Below are 22,891 nucleotides of genomic sequence, written 5' to 3'. Positions count from 1 at the left end.
TCTGTATCTGCAACTCCGGTTTTAAGGGGAATTTTCCTATCTTTTTAGTGGGGGCTCCAGTTCTTGGGGAGTCTTCGTGGTATTTGGAAAAAATTGCGCAATTACTTGGGAGGAGGGAGGGCGGAGGCACACCTGTGCTCAACCTAAAAGTATACTTTAGAATCATTATTAGTGATATTGCTAATTCAGTTTCATCCATCCTGACACAATCATCATCATGTTTAAGCCATTATTTTGAAGTTTTAAAAATTAATAAAGGACTAATTTTTTTCTGTGCTTTTTTACATTTTATTTTATCGTCAATAATAAAAAATACACAGCGAAAAATATTTTAACAACATATCAATTTCCTCTCCTGCATTCCGGGCTATTGTAGACACCACTTTTTTTATTGAATTGAAGGCATCTATTACAATCATGTGATAACATATACAAAAGGAGGAGGGAAAAACCGAATGACGTCATCTGATCCATTCAGTCTTCTTCCGTTGCCGTACCACAGATGATTTTGACGAATGAGTTGAGGTCGATCATTCCGTGAGAGTCAATGGGAGCCTCTTTAAATGCCTCATCGACCTGGAAACACAGTTAAATATGCAGTTAAACAATCACTTTTCAAGGTCTCCTCGGTTCGCCGCTTAACCTACTTTCTCATCACAAAAGTGAAAACATTTAGTTTAGTCTGAGCGCAACAGGTAAAAGAAGCAACAAGCAAACAAGAATTCGAGTGACAGTAATTTATTCGAAATTGGAGCAATTTCGAGGAAGCTAATGACAACTTTTAATTTTAGAGGCCTGAAAAATGTCTTCGCACAACTCAGAAATTATTATCATTTATGTCACATTGATTATGAGAGAATGTTTTTTTTTTCGTTAAATTTTATTCTTCGAAAACAAAACATAGAATAAGCAGAATTTTTTACTCAAAGACTTTTTATTTGTTTATTTTTTTTAAAACTGTTTAATCATCATTTTTACTTCCTTTTAAAAAAAAAGCAAGTATTGTATTCGTGAAATAATTTTCACTCAAAAATCAACCTTAATTTCCATTTTGCTCACCCCCGAATGAATGTTAAGTTTTTTTTCGACTCGACCACACGTGGAAAAGTGCCTAAGAACGTATAGACACGCGAAATATCCATTTTGACGATTCCCGAGTTAGTTACAACGAGTTTTCTCGTGACGTCTGCATGTACGTATGTATGAGTGTATGTATGTATGTATGTCGCATAACACAAGTAACGGTATGTCCTAGAAAGTTGAAACTTGGTATGTAGACTCCTAGTGGGGTCTAAGTGTGCACCTCCCCTTTTGGTTGCATTCGGGTGTTTCTAAGCGGGTCCGACATTTCAACCCGATTCCCAATGTAAACTTGAAATGGAACTCAATATTTCTTATTCATCACTTACCTCTTGATCAGTTAGTTTTTCACCCCAAGTCATCAATGCTTTCCGGAGCCTATGAATAGAAAAAAATGCCATTAATTTTAAGAGTTAGATACGTTTTATATTCTTAAATTCCCGAGTTTCATAACTCCATTACTAATGAATAGAACGAGCAGAGCGACTTTTAAAACAGTTATTGTCAACCGACAGGAACGAAAATAGCATTCTTTTTTAACCCATTAATATCCTCCTCAGAATTTTCAATATGCATTAAATACAAGTGTCACCTGACGTTTAAAAGTACGCCTTGTCCATTGAAACATTGATAGAATGAGGAAAAAGGGACTCTGGAAAAAAAAAAATGTTCAGCACAAAAACAGCATAGAAATGACCTCTATCTTAGAAGCACGATTTTGAACGAACTAAATTGTCTTTAAGACTTCTTGACACGTTCCGGTTCAAGGTAAGTCATTTGCTAATATACTACCGTGTTTATTTGCGCACTTTTCTTGCCGCACTTTTTATGCTAAAATACGAATAATAAATAGAATATAGTTTTTTTTATATGAGCGGAAATATTTTGATTTTTAAAATGGTCATAAAACGATAGAAACTTATGAAACGACTGCAAATAATGTGCAATTAGGAAACAAAATTATTATTGTCAGTTGCCGAAAAGGAGGGAAAGGAATGGAGCACTTATGCTGTTCGCGGTGATTTTAATTTAATGTTATGTATGACATTTGAAAAAAAAAAAAAAAAAAAACCGACACATTACACTTAAATAACTGTTGAAAAAATAATATTTTGTTTAGCTGAGAACAGTGCTGGAGGTGGAACAAAATATTCGAGGGACATCACCTTGGGATTTGGAAGGACTCATTTAAATGAAAAGCGGCTTGAAACCAATTTAAATGACATTTGCATTACTTTTATAGGAAAAAAATATTTTGGGGGATGGCATCCCCGCAATATCTTATATAGAATAATTTTTAAAGTCGTTGTCTTCTCAAATAGAAATGTTTGAAATTTTATACTAGACGTTAATATTAAAATGTTTTAAATAATTCAAAATTATCCTTAAAATAGCCAAAAATCTACATTTGCTTTAACTTTCCCCGCAGGCGCTAACGTTAAGTTTTTTTTTGAACTATTCAAAATGGGGTCGTTTCCAAAATTTGAAAAGTATTGTTTTCTGAAAGAGCATACTTAAAAGCATAGGATCTGACCATTTTTAAAATAATTTGACTAAGTTTAATATTTTAAAAAATCACTTTAATCCGTGCGCTTTCTTTGTTTATGCTTCTGTCGATGACATCACAAATGATGAAATGCCATTCACTGTTGCCATTCAGAGGAGCATAATATTTAATTCGCATCTTTACTCACGTGTACTGCCAACGATATGGTTGATAGCAAGCGTAGAGGCAATTTTTAATTCGCTTCTTGATTATCATAACGTGGAAACGCGGTGAAAGCTGCGCCAGAGGACATAATTTGTGACGTCATAAAGACCACGCCTTGTTTGAAAAATTGGACCTTTTAAAAAATTAATTAAAAAGTAACTGTTGGGAAAATGAAAATATTTTCTGTGTCCCTGTTATTTTTTTTTGCTTATTCTATCAATTTCTGTGACTAAAAGTAGTACTTTTTGACTGAAGGAAACAACCCCATTGAGCGAAAAAGTAATCAAATCAGAAAAAAAAACATAGGAATGAGGTGTCTCGCCGAGATCTTTCGAACTAAAAAAAAGTTTGTTCGAGTAGGGCTATCCCCTCAAAAGTCATTAAGTGGGACAGACAGACCAACAAAGGGACCAACAGACACATTTTCCTCATCTCAAAACCTCACTTTTCAATCTTTTATTTTTCGATACATTTTTTTTTCAAGCTATTTACATTTATGGTTGAAAGCGAGCCCTACACCGTACTTACATTGAAATCCGAATCCACTTTCTTTTTAATCCTTTGGTCCCCCTTCGTTAAATCTTTCCCAACAATTTTCAACTCTTTTTTCATTCTTTCTATGTTTTCTGCATTTCTCCAAATGCAACAATTGATTTGATATTAGTTTTTCCCGGCTGGATATTTATTGGGAATTTATTAGTTAGTGGTTTCATTTAGTTTTAGAACGTTCAAAATCTATCTTATTGGATTTTTTAAGAAATTTATTGATTGGCGGATGCTTCTTGCGGATAATTATGCATAGAATTTAGGTTCAAGGTTTCATTTTGTCTTGGTTGTTCTGTTGATTTGCTATTCTTATTCATCAAATTGTCTATCGTTCCATCTCATTACTTTTGTGGATGATTATACATCCATTAGTTGTTCACCATCTTCTGCATTGAAAAAAGGGTTCCTTGAAAACCCGAAACACGTGTCTTAAGTTTGCTGTAAATTTGTGCATTTATTATGTTTCCCTTTTTAAGGTGTTCGGTACTTGGTAGAAGAAATCTGATTCATGTCTAAATGAATGGAAACTACTCCATGGTAGCGGTTTTTTTGCGGGGAATGTACTGTTTTTCCTTTTTCATCATAACTATCCTGTATCTTATGGCCAAGGGTAACTCACTCGAGAATACTAAATCAAAAAGAAAAAATACTTCCACATTGCTTCAAAAATATTTTCTTCTTTCGTTACGAAGAAACTTCTCAACAAATAATCTTTTCACAGTCGGGTTTATTTTTCGATTATTTACTAACAGCTTAATTTTTTTGCCTGGTTTATGTCCGTGTTCGAATAAAGCGACTGGTTAGTCTGGTTTCGCCTGGCACTTACCAGAGGCATTCTAATTTAATCACCGGTTAACTGATAATGTATGGAAATGTTCTACGGACACTTACCACTAAACGTCATCAACAGTCATGAGATCAACCACCTGTGCCTACAACTGGTAACTCGATTTACACAACTTATGCTTCTCTTTGTAATATTAATAGGCTTTTAATGGTAGTTATAAGCATCATTATTTTTTTTTCAAAGGCGTTTGATTACAAAACTAATTGTTATTTTAAAGGTTACATTTAACTCATATAGCCAAATTGTGATTGTTATTTTAAAGGTTATATTAAGTTTAAGCAATTTTACGTATTTTTTTCACTATCTTCTCTAAAAATTGTTTGAAATATTTTTTTTTTTTTTGCTTAAAGTGAATTTCCTTGAAAATTAGGTAAAATGAAAACATTTATAGAAAGAAATAACAAATAAATGAAAGCATTTTGAAACATAGATAAAGGAATAAATAAAACCATTGTCTACTTCTCTACATTTTGAGTTCGTACTTTATCAATTTTGGAACAGCTAAACTTCCTCCTGATCAGAAGGAGAGGGGGGGGGGGGCAACTACAAAAGATAGTTTATAATGTGTATACTTTTTTTTAAGTCACCATCTGGAGAAAAATCTTTTACGCGTTATCCTCATTCTAAAAGTATTAAAAAAATAAAAAATAAATAAAAAAGTCAACTTTTAAGATTTTGGAATTGGATCGCAGATGCAAAACATTCGAAATAGTGCTACAGAATTATGATGTATGCTTTACTCTGTTTTGTAGCACAAGCAAATGTCATTTGCAACGCGGTCGCATGAACATACAGACGATATCGTTTATATCGTCATATACATATATTCGATCGTAAAATGTCATATCACTGGTTTTCGATGCACAACCAGTTATGTCATATCAGTAACAGTTTAATCAGTTGTTTAAAGGTCACCAACAATATCTTTTACAACGTTGTGAAAAGCAGTCATTCATACTTTTCTCAGTACTGGCGTTGGTTACACAGTTAGAAAAAACCTTGAAATGATGCCAAACTTTTATTAATTTAATGAAAGAGATACGCAGGGTGACAGAGGAATAAAAAAAGCTTTATCATAAAAAGGAGGCAAACATTCTCATGACTCATCATGGCTCGGTTATATTAATTACCTTTTTTTTTTAATTTTTCGTTGCGGATTTTTTTTTTCTCTGTGTTGTTTGTGCCGGAGAGATGAACAAAAAGAGCGGGAGAAAGGAAACGCTTTTTTTTTTCCTTTTTTACTAAATTCATTTCACTTAGACGCCAATTTTCTGGATCCGAATTTACTAGAAGTTGGTAAAAGTTCATTATTTTGTCCAATTAAACTTAAAAGTTATAAATTTATTTTTCATTTCTTCCAAACCTATGGCTTATTGCGCTAAAGTTCGTGGAACTTTAAATGAAGTCAAGCAGTTGCACTTTTACTAAATACATTTTTCTCCGAGAGTGTGAAAGCGGAAAAATGTTGTGGATACAATTTTATTCATCTTTTCTCAATTTTTAAAATTTTTCTTACCGACTGCGGCATTATTAATTATAATGACAATAATAATGACAAAAACAAATTTATCCTCAGAATTTTTAAATTGAGACATGGGACTTCTCTTGTTTCTGCCTGATCATCTATCCCTTTTGAATATTTGCTCGTTGATTTTATCACTTACAAAACAGTAGCATTATGTCATCCTAACATCGTCACCTCAGAGCAACAGTAAGATATCTAAGCTCCCTCAGGAATAACAGTAAGTTGCGCTTATATTTTAATAAAAATATAATTTTATTAGTGTGTGTGTTCCTTATGTGAATCCAGTTTGAGTCGGATTTGTGCCAAATTTGGCCCAGGAGTTCTTTGATGCTCAGCAGTTTACATAGGGAAATCTTTGTCTTCCTATGGGGAGCACCCCCCCCGGGAGCACCCCCCCCCAAGCAATACACACAGTATAGAAAAAGTTTTACAGAACATTGTACCGGAAAAAGCAAACGATTGTGGCACCAATTGGTACACTACGTGATTTACGTAGTCAAGCACTTAGATCCATAACCCCCCCTGCTGGCCTATTCACAGTAGTGGTAAAAATAGCTGCCTCCGAACAAAGAGATGTAGGTTCGAATCCCGTTGCTTGCACGTCCTCCTTTTTATTCGGCTCAATTGGTCGTAGTGTCCTTTCTTTTTTCACGGTAAAACTTTACAGTAAAACAGGATTTTACGGCATAAAGTACTGGCAAAACAATGATTCCAGTATTTTTCCGTAAAATTTTGGGAAATGTGTTAACAGTGCGCAGTTTTTGAGAGCCGCAGAAGAGCAATATTTATATTAAAGATTTCTGGATAATACTTACTTTGTGTCCTGGATTTTCCCAGTTTTATCTGGATCGAACATCGTGAAAGCTTTTTGAATTATTTCTTCTTGATCCCCACCTAGGAAGAACAAAATTGCTACAGATTAATCTCCAGAACGTCAATGAATACGTTTTGTTGCAGTTTATAAGAAGTCTTGAGATTTTATCTCACTAGGAGTAGGGATTAGCTCAGTGCAATAATGGCAACTAAAACTGAAATATGATCTCGCACAACGTTTCAAAATAGGTTTTATCACTTTTAAAATCATTTTAAAGAGATGTAATCATGTAAATGCATGTGCAATGTAAGTTCATAATATCTAAAAATGAGTTTTATCGCATAACTACGATCTAAGTACATTTGTTGATTTCATAGTCAGAAAATATCTATTGGAAGAATTGCTGTTGTTTTAATGCAGTCTGACACAAATGTAAATAATATAAGTCGGGATGAAATCGAGAAGAGCGGACGGGGCATTCGGATTGTTCTTGTCGTATTAATATGTTTTTCTTTTTGATTGAGAGAAAATTTTAATACAGGAAGTAGTTTTTTTTTTCAACGTTTTGTTTGCACTATATTTATTTTTCAAAATTTCTTCTGATTATATTCTATTAAAATAAAAAAAATAAATAAAAATAATAAAAAAACCCAAAAGGCAGTCTAGTAGTCTCCCTGTGTGTCCTTGTGGGAAACACAAGTGAAGCTTGTAGCTGCAAAAGTAGATTATCTTTGATGCTAATTTTTCTGCAAATGAATTTTTTTCTTCTGTTTTTTTTTCCATTGCAATATTTGGGTAGGCCAACAACCTGAGACAATAAGAGAGTTTCGAAATGGTCTCTTAAATGGTTTGAACAAAGCAGGCGAAGTGTTTATAAACTCTTAATTTTTTTTTGCAGAGACAGGTAAGGGAATTTTCCTAAATTTTGTTTTCTTGGAAATACAGGAGAACTTCAATTATCAGAATCAATTGGGACCAGACCCTATTCAAATAGTCAAAAGTTGGGTTTTCTTTGGAAAAAAAAAGTATATTTCAATTAACTGCTGTATGTATGTTTAAAATGGGAGAAAAATACTTTATTTTTATTGAAAAATAGCTTTTTTTTAGTTAAATAAGAAGCAACACTTCAACATGTTAAGCGTATTTACAAGTGCTGCACATTAGAATCCATTAATAGAACAGCCCTATGAGAGTACGAGACAGTGGCTCATCATCCTAATAATGTACGTGCTGAGCCTACACTAGCTTCGCGTAGGGAAGTACAATAATGCGCGAACAGAGAAATCATTTTGTGAATCTCAGAACGATCTTATATCATTAAAAACTGAGCGTATGTATCTAAGTATATACCTATGTATCTATGTAGTCATCTATGTATCTATGTCCAAGTTTCTTCTCCCGAACGACAGTGAACAGATCATCGAACCAGGTATCGATAGATTCGTCATCTTCCCGTCTTCATGTTTGGCTTTTTAACATAATCCTCCGATAATAATTAGCGGATATATCAATTAAAAACTATTAATTATGACACTTAGACTTCGACATAAATTACATGTTTTTCGAAGGCTTTCCGCCATTCAAATTATTATTCAGTGCTTCATCTCAACTTTCCGCAACAATGCTTTTATTAAAATTTATAGAGTGAAGAAAATCATATTGAAATGAAAGATCTATTCTAGATATCTATTTCTAGATGCCATTCTTTTCTAGAATGTGAACAAAAAAATTCTTGTGTTTATTTTAAAGGCTTTTCCTGTAATCGGGAGATTTAAAATGTTTACTTTGGTTATTTCTCCGCAAAATTTTACTGATTTTTTTTTTTGGTTCAAACCTAAGTGTTGAACTTGCGTCACTTGATATAACTTTTATTTTCGAGGTGAACCGTGCAAAGCCGGGCGACGCAGCTAGTAAGGTCTTAAATTTTGTTCCCGAAATGCTGAAAGTAATTCAGATAATCAGCGGTTAGGATAGTTGGAGATCGGAAAATTGGAGTTCTGCAGCACCTACCTTTGCAGCCATAAGCTGCAAATATGCTACATTATGACAACATATTATTATTATTCAATTGAGAGAAGTTTTTGAATAAGTCTCAAAAATATATTGTTACGAACATTTGAGGGTAAAAACACTCTCAGTAAACTCTGAAAAACGTGCAATAATAAGTACACTAGAACTTAGATTTTCAGAAGTGGTCGAGAACGGAATATAAAAAGTTTGGTTAATCGAAAACTTTGGATTAAAAAGAGGAAAATGAAGAAAAGAATGACTTATGTTACGTTATCCAGATTTGATTTCACAATATTTGATTTCATAATAAGATGAAAAAAAAAAACTTTTTTGTGCTCTGAAAAAATGAACGCATGAAAGAAAAAGTGGAGGAAAGGAACTGTGGAACAATGTAAAAATAAAAACTTTACAGCTTTTTGTTGAATTCTTATTGAAATATTCCCCCAAATTTGAATAAATGTAGTGGTTAGACTCGAATAAATGTGTTTTTTGAGCACGAACAAATACAAATTATTGCGCATCAGAAAAAAAAAAGCGCTGCCCGAAATCCCTAATGTATCTTTTGTAATGAAAATTGATTTTCGGGAACACACGGTGTTAGTCGAATTTTAGTTTGCTCTAATTTGATTCTTCTTTGCTCATTTTGTTGCAAATGTTTCGCAACATTAATTTTTTTGTATCCCTTTCTAACATTCATTTGGTTTTTTTTCCACGCGATATTTACTGATATTGTTTTGGTTAACTATTAATTTATTGATAAACGGTTTCATTTTTCGGCACATGATATTACTTAAAGATCATTTAGACAGATTTATAGTTTAAGCGCTTGCTCTTTCTGTAGAATCTATAGTAAATTTCGGGTCAACCTTTGGCGCGTACATAACTGCTGAATAACATTGTCCTCCTTCTGTATTGTTTGGATCTACAGCTGGGTTTGGGCAAAAACCGAGTTGTTTGTAATTATAACTTTCCGGAACTTGTTTAGCACAGGGGTTCCCAAAGTGGGAGCCACAGCCCCTAGGGTACCACAGGTAGAGGCTAAGAATGCTTCGAAGTGTTCATATGTTAACAAATCATCAAAATCTGCTTCAGAATTAAAATTTAATAGCTATTCATCAAAATCTCCCCCATTTTCAAATATTTTACTTTTATATATAAAAAAATAGCAAGAAAGTGGCGCCGTTTTTCTAGACTAAGAGCTTTAAAAAGAACTTTAAAAAAAAAAAAATTGCGCGGGAAGACTCTTATTGTGTAACTACATACTTTCTGCTCTTACCGGGAAAAATCGTACAAATTTGCAACCCTGATGATCTTGTTTCCACATCGCTATATATCTGAATATGTAACAGATAGATGTTGAAGTACCACGAGATAATTCCAATTCTTTATAAAGTTTGGCACAACTTCAAAAAGTTTGGGAACACTCTGGTTCCGTAAATGTTTTTTCTTTCATTCTCATTAACTTAAAGAGGTTTTGGAAATAAGTTAACTAATGAACTCTTTAAGCGTGTTGATATATTTGTTTCGTGCGGATATAAGGAGAACTGACTTTAAAATTCTTCTGCATTCTCAATGGAAAATGAGAGAGTGACCAGGTGGAGAAAGTAGAACCCTCCTGGTTTCAAATTGTTTAAGTGAACTATTTGGATCAATAGTAATAAATTGTAATCACATCACAATGACTGGAAAAAAAAGGATGGTAAACTGAATAATTTATTCAATTGATTTAACCTGGACAGTTTTCCAAAAAAAAAAAAAAAAAATCTTCTGCAGGAGATTATGCTTTAATTGAAAAAATAATATTAAAAAAAAAAAAAAAAAAAAAAAAAAAACTTGCATAGTGCTGTGTAAACAATAGGTTAAGATAACCATTGATAGAATAAACCGTTTCTTGAAAATGGTATCGGGAAGAAAGTACTAAGTTATTCTTAGTATTTTCATGCAAACGCGAAGATATTTACTTTTAAAATGAAGAACTGTTGATTGCATGACCAATAGATAAACGAAATTATGACAGCCCCTTATTCCCCCCAACCCAAGTAGCACACTTCGCTTCCTAAACTTTTCAAAATGGTTTTTGACGTTGTGACAACCATTTTAAAACGTTAATGAAACGTTTAAAAGTTACGGGTAAAACCGGAAATTCCGAAAAAGCGCAAAATAGTCTTAAAATTACTTGCACATGACACCAAATCTAGATCAATGGAGTATATCTGAGCATCTAAATTTCTTTTATTTGGTACACATAAATAAATCCATGTCTTAAAGAAAGCAGTAGTTTGGAGTGATGGCTGAAGATTTTTCATGAATGTAGTTGCATCTATATTTGTGTATTAATGCAAATTAATTGCGCTCTGTTTTCACCTTCTTCTTTTCCCCCTGCTGTATTTTTACGTCAGACTCTTACTTCTATTGTTCTTCCAACAGCCAAAAATTATGCAGGTATTGTCCTCAAAAGTAAGTTGCAATGATTTCACGTTGCGTGGGTGTTATTATTGACGTTACAGTAATGATAACAAAACTAATAACTTTACTAAAAAATGTAATAAACAAATAGTTTAAAAAATAATTTTAGTAAAAAATAATCCATCGATGACGCATCAACTAGATTTATCCCAAAGAAATCACGCTATGCGCTGATTTTTTGCATTTTATTTTAATGCACATGTATTCTGTATTAAAAACTGGATTAGAAACAATTAAAAACTCGCGTCTTGAAATTTTGTAGAAAGCTACACCAAGTATTCTCAAGTCTTTTGAGACTTGACGCATAGCTGTAGAAAAAATAAAACTTACTTTAATGTATTGTATATAATCATCATAAAAGTTTCATGATGCTGTTTTGAATGTTTTTCAAAGTTTTTGTTGTTTTGTATATGTGTAAGAAAAGGTGTTTTCATTTATCAGTTCATCATTTTTCTTATTTTTTTCCCTCTTTTATGAAATTTTTGCAGTATCATAGCTATCAACTCTCACGATTCGGTGGGAAGCTTCACGAAATTTGAATCCTTCTCCTGAACTAGTGAATAATTTTATCGCGAACGTTAACGAAAATGATGGAAGATATACTAAGAATATAGATTATTAACTAGACGGAATTTTTCAGTGATTACACTTTTGGGGAAAATCTCTACAGCAAAACGACTTTGATCGCAAAAACGAAACCTCTTGATACACGAGTATGAAAGCTGTCTGATCAGGGGTGAACACAGGGGGGGGGGGGGGTGGATCATTGGACAAGTTGCGCCATCAAAATGGGGGGGGGGTAATTTTTCAATATATTTATTTAAATTATTTTTAAATTTGTTTTTAATTTAAATTATTTATTTTATTTTACTCGGTTTGTATTTAATTTCATTTGTTTATTTAGTTTGTGTGAGTGTGTATGTATGTCATTAAATGTCAGAACTTTTCTAGTAAAATAATAATAATAATTAAAAATAAATAAATAAAAAATATTTTTAAAAAACAAATAAAACAAGAGAGCAAAATAAATAAATAAATAAATATATAAATAAAATAGGGAAAGAGGGTTGAGAAAAATTTCGTGGCGGAATTTACGCCGTTGAGCATGGGGGGGGGGGGGGGAAATGAGCACCCCTGTCATCTGATCAGTTTTGAAGCATGCTTATTTCATTTTCTATCGTTTAAAAGAAATTTCCCGCGAAAAATTCAAATTTTTCTCTAATCTGACATTTTTTTAAAATCTACAGTTTGTTTATTATTACTTACAAACAGGCGTGCTCCGAAATAAAATTCTTGGGAAGGGAAGAAAATCTCAATTTGAAGAATGAAATTTCAGTTTTACCGTGTGATGAAATACAAGTATGTATACATATCATACATACATAACATCTAATAAAAAGGAATATTTGAAGTAAAAAAACAATTGAAAAAATTTAAAAAATGAAAAAAGATCTTCATGTCGTATTATTGTTCTTCAAGTTTGCCGAATCAGGAGCAAAGTTTGAAGAATTAGGAAGTTATTAGGAGATCACTGTGACCTCCCATGACGGCCCATCAGGGGAGAAAATATGACCATTTTAAAAAACATTTCTGTTAATTTCAAAAAAAGCAGCAATAATTGTTTTCTGAATTTCTGAATTTCGGGTTCTGCCGGATTTCTGAACGCTAAGGGTTTTATACAGGTTTAATTAAAAAAAAAAAAAACCTACTGATATTTAAAAAGTCTTTTAAATCTCAAATTTATGTCGTTAAGTTATTCTCTCTCTCTTTCTCTCTCTCTCTCTCTCTCTCTCTCTCTCATTCATTTTCTCTCTAATTTTCAACTCTCAATCTTGGAAAGTATGCAGTACTTTTTGTGTGTGTGTGTGTGTGTGTGTAATTTTACGATTACAGTTGACAATATTTCAAGGCTCCTTTTTACTTTGGTCTGTAAGTCACGTAGTTTTATTCAAATTCATGGAACTGTGATCCAAACAAATTGCATTGCGAGTTTTGATTCTCAAAAACTAATATGACAATGCGATTGCTTCATTTCAAACACTTGAAAATAGAATTCCATTATCGCACGCAGTCTTTTGTTCTTAAAACTGCGAGTTGTTTTTGCGACGCTTCCATTGTTTTGTTTTATCTTGAAAAGAAATGATTGAAGGAATATCATTTTTGAGAAAACGACACGAATTAGAATTCGCGGTAAGGGGTCGTCCACAAATAATGCCACGCTTTGGGAGGGAGGAGGATTCGTGTGAGTTTCCGACAAGGGGGGAGGGGGTTAACAAGAACTGTGACATCCCATATTTTGGTTTAAAAAACTTTTTTTATAACAATATGTTTATTTGGGATACTGCGACGTGTGACAATGCTGAGAGTGAAATAGTGATGTTCCCATCAATTATTTTTGAAGGTATACACGTATACACTCAGTAATCCACTACGCACAATTTGTGTATGTGATCATATACATAGTATGTCATAACATGAAAATTTATGAAGCTTGAGGGTATCCTCTATATGTCTAAAAATTGTTTGAGAGTATACGGCGTATATGGGAACACCACTGGGGTGAAATGAAGTATGACACCTTGTGACAAGAGAGGTGGGACCAAATGTGTGGAAAAATAAAATGTGAAATAATTTATGGACAGCGCTTAAGATCTTTTAATGTCTTTTCCCACTTTTGCACGAAAATAAGCAATAATCAGATATTTTTTTTCTGTGCTGAAGCCTTGAACTATAAAATACTGGTTTTTGACGAGTATTGAAGTTTTATACATGTACAATTGAGCACAACATACGTAGAAATCATTTTTCCAGCTGGAAGAAAGAAACTGTTTACAGGAAAAAAAAATCTTGAAAAATAAATAAAATAATAATTTAACGCAATTATTGAGTAGCATTATATTTGAGCACACTTACAAATGAACATAATTTCTAAGAAAGCGTAGAAATAAAAATTTCCTCCAGAAACCGACCAACTTATCGAAAACTGTTGTTGAAACATAAAATAATGTATTAAAACTCTGTTATAGATGTACAAATAAAATGTTTTCAAAAATCTTTGCAGAAATTAAAAAAAAAAAAATCTGCTAAAAATGAACTGTTTAATGGAAACTGTTCTTAAAATGTAAAACAATGTCTTTGGAGTAGAATTAAAATTCGATTGTACGCAATAAAACATAATAATAATAATAATTAAAAAAACATAATTTTAAATATTTGGAGGAGTAAATTTTTCTGTTAAAAATGAACTAAAATTTCTTGGAACATATAACAATGTCTTTGGAGCAATACTGAAATTCTATACGCGTAGAAATGGACATACATTTCAAGTATGCGTAGGAAAAAAAATCTTTGTTAAAAATCAACTCTGTATAGACTGTATAGACTCTGTTAAACTGTTCTTAAAAGACAAAAACTTATCTTAAGGACATTATTAAAATTCTATACACGAACAAATAAAGAACATTTTAAAAGATGCATAAAAAACAAACATTCTATCAAAATAGTTTTCTAGAAAACTCTTCTTGAAACAACAAATAAAGCCCTTAAAACAGCATTCAAATTCTTTACGCAACTTTTTTTTGCATTTTATTTTGCATTTTGGATACTTACTTTTCCTAACTCTTTTACTTTATTTGAATTAGATCATTTAATTTGAAAACAATAGATTGCAAGTTATTCCTCTTGCTTTTTTAGTATATATTTTGACACCTAAATCAATTTATTTTTTAATGAATTATAGCAACCGTTTTCAAATTGATTGTCCCCTAACTTTAGGATATTTGTTAGACATTTATGCATATCTAATGTATATTCAAAAATACATAAGTAGAGCACAGATTGCATGCAAGCGCATATGAGCATATGCATTTGCGTATTTTTGCTGCTTTTGTCACTTGTGCATTTTAATGCATAAAAACAGCAATTGTTTTTAAAAAATAAATGCGTATTAACTGCATTTTAACCTTATTTTTGGATTTTTTTTTAAATTTTAGGAAAGTTGAAAATGTATTCATTTCTCACATGAAACGAAAAATTGAATATGCCATGAAAAACCATTTTGTAGAAATAAATACTGCCTCTTCTGGTAGCCAATTAGAAATGAAAGAGCATTTCTAGGGAGCGGGAGGTGTTCAATAAACGATTTTGAGTTATAGTATTTAGTTAGGATACGTTTGATGAGTCTGAGAGGTTTACGCTTTTAGGTGCAAGTCATTTTCAATAATATTCACTAAAATTTTCCCGTGTCAACATATTTGAAGCAGTAAAAGTGTACTTCTGAAGAGTTTTGAAATCATGGAAGAAATTTGACTACAGATTGAAATGTAGTTTGATTTTAAAATGGAGAACAAAAAGTGCATATCATTTTTTGTGTGAACATTTATTTCATTGAATATTTATCACCTTAATAACAAAATACGGAAAAAAAAGTAAGAAAGAAAGCCCAATAGTTTTTTATTCATAAGTGAAAACTTTTCTTTACGCAAGTAAAACGATTAATACTGCATATTTTAAAAGTTTTGCGCATATTTTAGGCATTTTACTGCATATTTGCATGCATATTTTAGTGCATATGATCCGGGCTTTATCGATAAGTAAATCAGAGCTAGAGAAAAAAGAGGGGAAAATAATTTTTCAATGCATTGACGGTTTTAGTCAATATATTCATCGATGTTTTAAAAGTCGGCGGTTTTATGATCAATTTCAAATTTATGTGGCACACGTAAAAAAACACGATTTTTATAAATTCTCAAAAATCTTATAATACCTGCTATCCGCTCTCCAAAAATAGTCAGGAACATTGTAAAATTAATTGGGCCTGGTGCTTCTGACATCATACTTTGTAGATCTGAATCGCTAACAATTCTTCCTAAAATTATAAAACGATACAAACAAAAATAAAATATATGTAATTAATTGTTAAACTTAGAAATTTTTTTTTTAATCATCAAAACGTTTTTATTAAGAATATAAATAATTTAACATGTTCAGTTATTTATGTTTAAACTTCTTGAACATGCTTAAATTTAATTCACTAATAGGATAATTTCAGCGTTCGTTCGATTAATATTCAGCGTTCACTTTTTTCTCTCGACATGGTGTTAATAATAATTTACTATTAAAATATTTCTTTTTTTCTCAGATAAACTGTTTCCTTTTCTTTTTTGCTGAGAAATTGTATAGAATACACAACAGGGCCTACATAAAATACACAACCTGGACGAGGCATTTATCGTAATATACTTGTACCGCTTCGAAAGTAACAATAATGCTTTTGATGAAATTAATTAAACGTTAGATTTTTAATTGAAAGAGAATACCCGTTTTACTTTAAATATTTTGCAAAGGAAAGCTATGAAATGCTTATTTACTGTGCTAAATATTTTTTTTATTTTGCTTTAGGTCTCCTTCACACGAGCAACTTAGTTGAACCAGCTTTCGAATAGGTGGTTATCAGGATGTGTATCCAGGCAGAAAAGTGAAGAAATCGCCTGGCATCCTTCCTACGGCAGTCAACTCATCAGGCACACCAGGCAAATGTGTCGCTGCCATTCTCATCCCAATGAGATTAATCACCTTTTCAGTTTATTCAACTCATCGGATCGTTGCCAAGCATTTGATCCACGCAAGAGTAGATTAGGTTCAGTTTTAGCAGGGTTGTGGAGCTTGAATAAATTTGACTTATTAGAAAAAAAGTAGATTCAACTAAGTTGTCTCGTGTGAAGACAATGAAAATCGCCTGTCAACTAGTTGATAGGCAATTTTTTCGAAAAGTGGATTCAACTAACTGCTTCGCGAGTTGGAGTCCTTAGTGTAGTCACACATTTGATATTATAAACTAAAAACCAAATTATCATGATAAGTGATGCAAAGATAGGATTAGCAGCCATGGGAGCCCATATGTAAAATTTTAACGGGGGGGGGGGAGGCCCAGATATTTTCCCCATATTTTAGCAGGATATTTTCTCCATAGAAACCGGTTTCAGTACAGATTAGAGTTATGAAAACTTAACATTTTTAATAACTTATTCATTAATGGCTGGAGAAGAAATGTTTTCATATTTTTGCAAAAAAAAAAAAAAAAAAAAAATAAGTACTAAAAGCAAGTAAGTTCTAATTTCTAAGAGAAGGCTTGAGCCCCTACTTGCCGATATGGGTAACTGATTTGTTTCGTCAAGCAACAGTTTGTTAATTCTAAGTTCACGGAAACAATTGAAGTTTAGTTGTTCACCAATTTCCCTACTCGCCATACATGGCTCCTAGCTAACTTTGGTTGTCCTCGAAATTTTATATGACATTGAAGGAGTCTTGCTCTGAGAGAATGTATCAAATAATGTATAGTGCGGTGGGGTAGATGAGCAAACTAAGTTCTCAAGTTTGATATCTTTCTATTAAGTTCGTAATTACTTATAATGGATTACGATCGATCACAGGAATTGTTAATGTACAATGAAACCTGTGTAAGTTGACCACTTGCGGAGCAATACTTTAGTGGTTGACTTAAATGCTCAACTTATAGAGGTGGATATATATGTTGTAGGAATAAATCTGTACCTGGCAAAAGCGGTCAACTTAGATAGGTGGTTTTCTTTCAAGAGTGATCAACTTTGAAGGTTTTTACTGTATTATTTAAGACAGTGACACTTACCTAAAGAATCAAAAGTTGCTCTTAGATCATTTTTATCTATAAGACCATCTTTGTTTGAATCGATAAGTTGGAATGCCTAGAAAAAAATAAATAAATGCTTATTACCATTTGTTAAATAAATACCTTTGTGCATAAAGAATGAAATAAGAAATAACAACGTGAAGGAGCACAAATTGCAGATTAGGGGAAGGTCGTTTAGTATCGGACAGCGGGTAGTATCGGACAAGGGCTGCTTCTTAATTCCGCCGCCAGGGGCAGCACGTACTGGGTCAACATAGTGTGCCGTATTGGGGAAGAAAGCCACAAACGCTATATTGGTTCATATGAACCGTTCGTTCTGGTGTGCAAAACTATTTGTTTGTTTGTTGAGAGAATTGCAGTGCACGAACTTAACTTCTGGGGCATATATTTACACATAGAGTAATTTATATTGTTTCATTGTTATACCTTTAGACTGATAGTATGTTAATATAAGTATTAAGAGCTATAAAAGTGTCTAGCTTAAGTAATGACCTAGTGGTGGTTAAACGACTGTAGCTTTACAGTCGGGTTGTATCGGACAAACCAATTTCGGGTTGTATCGGACAAAGTTACTGGCACCAAAATAAAATACTGACGGTGTTTTTCTTTGTCCAACAGGTTGAAATAGAAAAATTACGACATAAATGGGATGAAACAAATATGAAAAAAGCTATTGAAAAAGTTGGACTTAATAAAATGACAATTAGAGAAGTTAGTGAAAGATATTTAGTCCCAAAAAGTATTTTGGGTGATAGGATCAAAGCTTTTCATTTTTAGACTTGTATACTGTTCTAAGTAACCAACTACTTTGTTTGTTTCATTTTTTTGCATATTAAAATGTTATTTCTGAACTATTTGTTTTTATTTCAATATTTTAATGTTTTGTCCGATACAACCCTCAAAAATTTAAAATTGGCCAAAAATAGAGTTTGACAAAAATTTGTTTAAAAAATACGACTCCATGGTTTTTTAACCAAAGTTTACAATTTATGTTAGGTAACTTAGTACAGCATAATTTAGTGTAAAAACTAATTCTTTACAAATAAAACAAAAAGTGTTATGACTGAAATGGCTTAGGTGTCCGATACTACCCGACCTTGCCCTACTGCACACACGTGTTTCGGCGTCACAAGGAACGCCTTTTATCAATGCAAAAGAAATGCGCTTATGGAGGAAAAAAACATATGTGTCTGCAGTAATCTGCAATTTGTACTGCTTCACGTTGTTATTTCTTATTTTGCTTATTACCACATTGATGCTATATTATGTAACATATTTTCAGAAGATTTCAGGAAAATATTTAATTCTTTTGAATTTGATATTTTTTAATTATGAAATGAAAATAGTTACTGATTCAAAATTATATAGCAACAATTAATTAAACGATGTGTCTAACATATCAGTATCTCAGTGTGAACAAACTAAAACTGTAAGTAGTTAATTCTAACACTTTCTACATCCTAAAACATTACTATGCTGTTGAGGATTGTATATCGCAGTTACAACCAACGGCGACGTGACAACGACGTTTTAATGTGTAGCTCCATCACATTCCACGTTCTAGCAATTTACTTTAAGACTGCGTTTTGTGCTGAGCATCACAGTTGCAAACGCCAGTTTCCAGGAAACTTTCGATACCAAAAACTCAATTTTGCAGCAAACGTTTTCCGTGAGTTTTCAACGTTTTATGCTTTCCATCTTTTATTATTTTCAGCTTCATTTAAACAAAAATTACAGATTTTATTTGCAATTTTGTACTAGGCTTGAAAAAAAAAAGTGGCTTAGTTTTACCTAAGCTTGCTCATTTGTAAAGTTTTCTCATTGTTGCTTCTTTCATAAGTAATAATAAAGCACTCTCCATTTTAAATATAAGAATTTTCTAAGAAAATTATCAACCCTTCTTTTTCTAGGCGAGAAATTTTTTTTTGAATGTCTGGGATCGTTACTAATGCAGGGTTGCCAATCTTGGAAAAACAATTTGAGGAGCATTTGTGGTGATTTTACGGAGCAATTTAAAATTTTGCTGAGCACTTCGGTATTTTGTATAAAAATAACTAAAACCACGTATCTAAAATTGTTTTATAGCTTTTAAAAATCATTTTAAGCACGAATATACAAAAATTGTCATTTTTAAATTAATAAAACAGTTTTAAACACTATTTCAATATTTGAATATAAGCATCGTTAATTTCTCATATTTACATGTTTTTGTATGATAAAATAGTAAAATTTAAGCTTGGAAATTTTTTGCCAGAAAATACGGAGCAAAAGATCTTCTTTGTAGAGCCGCGGAGTTTCGCCATTTCTGCGAAGCAACTCCGCAAAATACCCTGCTAATGTCTGCGATATGACATGGTGAAATTAGTACCCAGCGAAAAAATAGTATTGCGAACTAGTCTATGAAAGTAAAATTTCTGATGATTAACTTACTTCCTTAAACTCAGCAATCTGGTTCTGTTCAAACATTGCGAAGACATTTGAACCAGATCTCTTAGCTTTCTTCGCAGAATCGCTTTTTGATGCCTTCTTCGACTAAAAAGTAACAATAAACATCATTGACAACAACATAGATAATAATTTTTGCAATAACAATTATTATTATTTGGTGATATGTCACCAAATTTGGAGAGATACCACCAAACTATGATACAATTTTCGCCGTTGATATTTTTAAGAAGGGGGGGGGGATGTTTGAGAGGTGCTCCATCGCTCTTGTGGCATCTCTGCTTTAGGTACCTCAATCAAATACACTTTTTCTAAGTTTTTTTGTGCATATATGTAGATTGATGTGTGACACACCTTTTATTGGTAGGTTTTGAAAAAATAGCTTGAACCGTGCTGTAGAATTAGTAAAGATATTTCTTAAATAATATTTTTTTGAAAATTTCATAAAAAGCGAAAAGATTACTCCGAGTAAGTTTTCGCTTTTCGAGTAAATTTAGTTTACGAGTAAATTTAGTTAGTTTGAGTTCGCATTTCGTAAGTTCGCTCCACCAAGTAAATTTAAAGTGTGTCAATTTATTTTAAATAAATTTTGAGTATATTTTGAGATAACTTTATGGGTGTGTTCAAAATTTTTATCAATTTCTTAACTTTTCTAACGTTATTACGAGCCTTTTAATACAAATACTAGTTGTTAAAAAACATGATTTTTGTCTTCGTTTTAATTTGTTATTTCTTTTATAAGTTTACTTCTTGCACTAGTACTTTTCGAATTGAGCTTTTATTTTACTATTTTAAAGTCAGGTTTAAAAACTTCCAAGCAAGAAAACATGCTTTAAATTTTTTAATTTCTTCAAAACTATTTTTCCTTTAAGTTTTTAGAAGGACTAGGAAATTATTCATTTCCAGGACAAGCCTTTATTTTTATACAAAATTACAAAATATAGACTTTTTGTACCAACATATTTCCAATTTTCATCAAAATCGTTTTCAAAAAATTATTTCGTAATATGTTCATTTTTTTTCATAACATTGCTTGCGAGTTCATTTTCTAAAAATTTTCAATGTTACCTTAAATAATAAATAAATACTTCTTAGAATAATTCAGTTATTTGAAAATAATAACCTCAACGATGTAGCGACCATTTCTACAAATAATCCCTTCTTTATTAGATGTAGAAATTTAGACTCAAAACGAAAACGTTCCAAACTCACCATGTTCTATTCCGTTTCTTGTGCAGAAAACCTTCTTCCACAAGCGCTTCCTAGTCTCCAAGTGACTTGAGCCGTCTTAAAATTTTCTTTCAGCATTCATCTCTTCTCCATTTTCCTAGCCTATATCTCTTCCCGTATTCCCGCCTTCTAAAATTCAAAAATAAGAAGTTAAGAAAACAGCCGTCCGATTCGGAATGCATCACCGCAGCCAAATATGGACGCCTCGCCGAAAACTCGAGCTTTGTTGGTGTTTATCACACATTTTCTTAGTCATTTCAGTTCTGCGGAAACACGTCTGCCAAAATGTTAGGAAAAGCGGGCATTTTGTTCTTGCTAATTTCTGTCTAAAAATTTTTCAGACGAAGTAGGAACAGGAAGGGATTTGCACCTGCAGAGCAAGATCAACTGCGTCTGGACGGGTGAGTTTGGAAGATATCTTTGAAAACTAAGGTTTAAAAAAATGTGACATAATTAATTTCATTTCCATTCCATTAAACTAAACTCGTTCTGAAACTATTTTTAAATTTCACCGGGAGAAATTAAAATTTCAATTAAAGTAAGCAACTGGCAAACAGTCCTAAACTTTGAAAAGTTGAGGTGTTAGGAAATTTTAAAATTATAGTTGAATTATTTTTGATTTTGGTACGATCTTAAGAGTAACAGGGTAGGCTTCTAAATCAATACATATTTAGAAGTATGTAAAATAATAGTTGATTAAAGCATTAAAATGGATATGTAAGATATAAGCTAAATGTACCAATAATAAACCTCTAAAGGGCACACGAACCTCTTAAGGAGCTTATAAATGAAAAGACATGGACATTTGTGGGATATCTTTTCATCCATCAGCTCACTCATTTTCCATTGAAAAAGGGGTTCCTTGTAATCTCGAAACACGTGTGTGCAGTAACCTGCAGTTTGTGCTGTTGTACATAGTTATTTCTTTCCAGCGGTACCTGCACGGCTTTGCCCGTAGTAGAAAACTATAAGGTCATTTGGTTCGCCTGTATATTTACAAATAATGGATGATGAATTTCTCGGCCATATTCTGCGTTAATTTGATATGGTAAATGTTATGGTAATTTGCTCTTCCACATTATGGTAATTTGCTCATCCATGTTATGATAATTTTCTCGGTAAAATGTTCTTAAAATTGGAATAGAAAAAGAACAAAAACGAACTTTCAAAAAATCGCTTCGAGGTGCACACCTCCATACTACGAACTAATTGTGTGACAAATTTCATGAAAATTGGCCGAACGGTCTAGGCTCTATGCGCGTAACAGACATCCAGATCGATATCCAGAGGGACAGAGATCCAGCCTTTTAGCTTTATTATTAGTAAAGATTTTACCTTTCAAGCACAAAGGTACTTATTTAACTTTAATATGAAGGTTTTTATCCAACAAAAAAAGAAAAGATTTCCGACGACTTCGTCCAAGTAAAGTACAAATTTTAATTTTTACACTTGGAAAAAGTCATTAAAAGTATTTTGAAACTGAACTAAACTACCTTTTTTTTTTGTGTAAAACCCACCAGAAACTAAGTACTAAGATATTAGACACAAAC

At 32.2% G+C, this 22,891-nt stretch overlaps 1 protein-coding gene across 1 annotated transcript; it reads right to left on the bottom strand.

The window, feature by feature from the left end:
* Positions 1 to 266: 266 nt before the first annotated feature.
* LOC129220212 (myosin regulatory light chain 12B-like) lies at positions 267 to 21,461 on the bottom strand. The gene is made up of 7 exons (XM_054854578.1): positions 21,324 to 21,461; positions 20,097 to 20,198; positions 17,646 to 17,721; positions 15,765 to 15,866; positions 6,525 to 6,603; positions 1,410 to 1,458; positions 267 to 576 (listed from the first exon to the last, which is right to left on the bottom strand). Exons 1-7 carry the CDS (start codon positions 21,324 to 21,326, stop codon positions 475 to 477), a joined length of 513 nt encoding a protein of 170 aa, XP_054710553.1. The 5' UTR covers positions 21,327 to 21,461; the 3' UTR covers positions 267 to 474.
* Between the last annotated feature and the right edge of the window lie 1,430 nt (positions 21,462 to 22,891).

The sequence above is a fragment of the Uloborus diversus genome, chromosome 4 (genome assembly GCF_026930045.1).
Source record: "Uloborus diversus isolate 005 chromosome 4, Udiv.v.3.1, whole genome shotgun sequence".
In the NCBI taxonomy this organism is placed as follows: Eukaryota; Metazoa; Arthropoda; class Arachnida; order Araneae; family Uloboridae; genus Uloborus; species Uloborus diversus.
The sequence above is the reverse complement of the archived record's forward strand: the minus strand, read 5'-3'. Positions and strand labels throughout refer to the sequence as shown.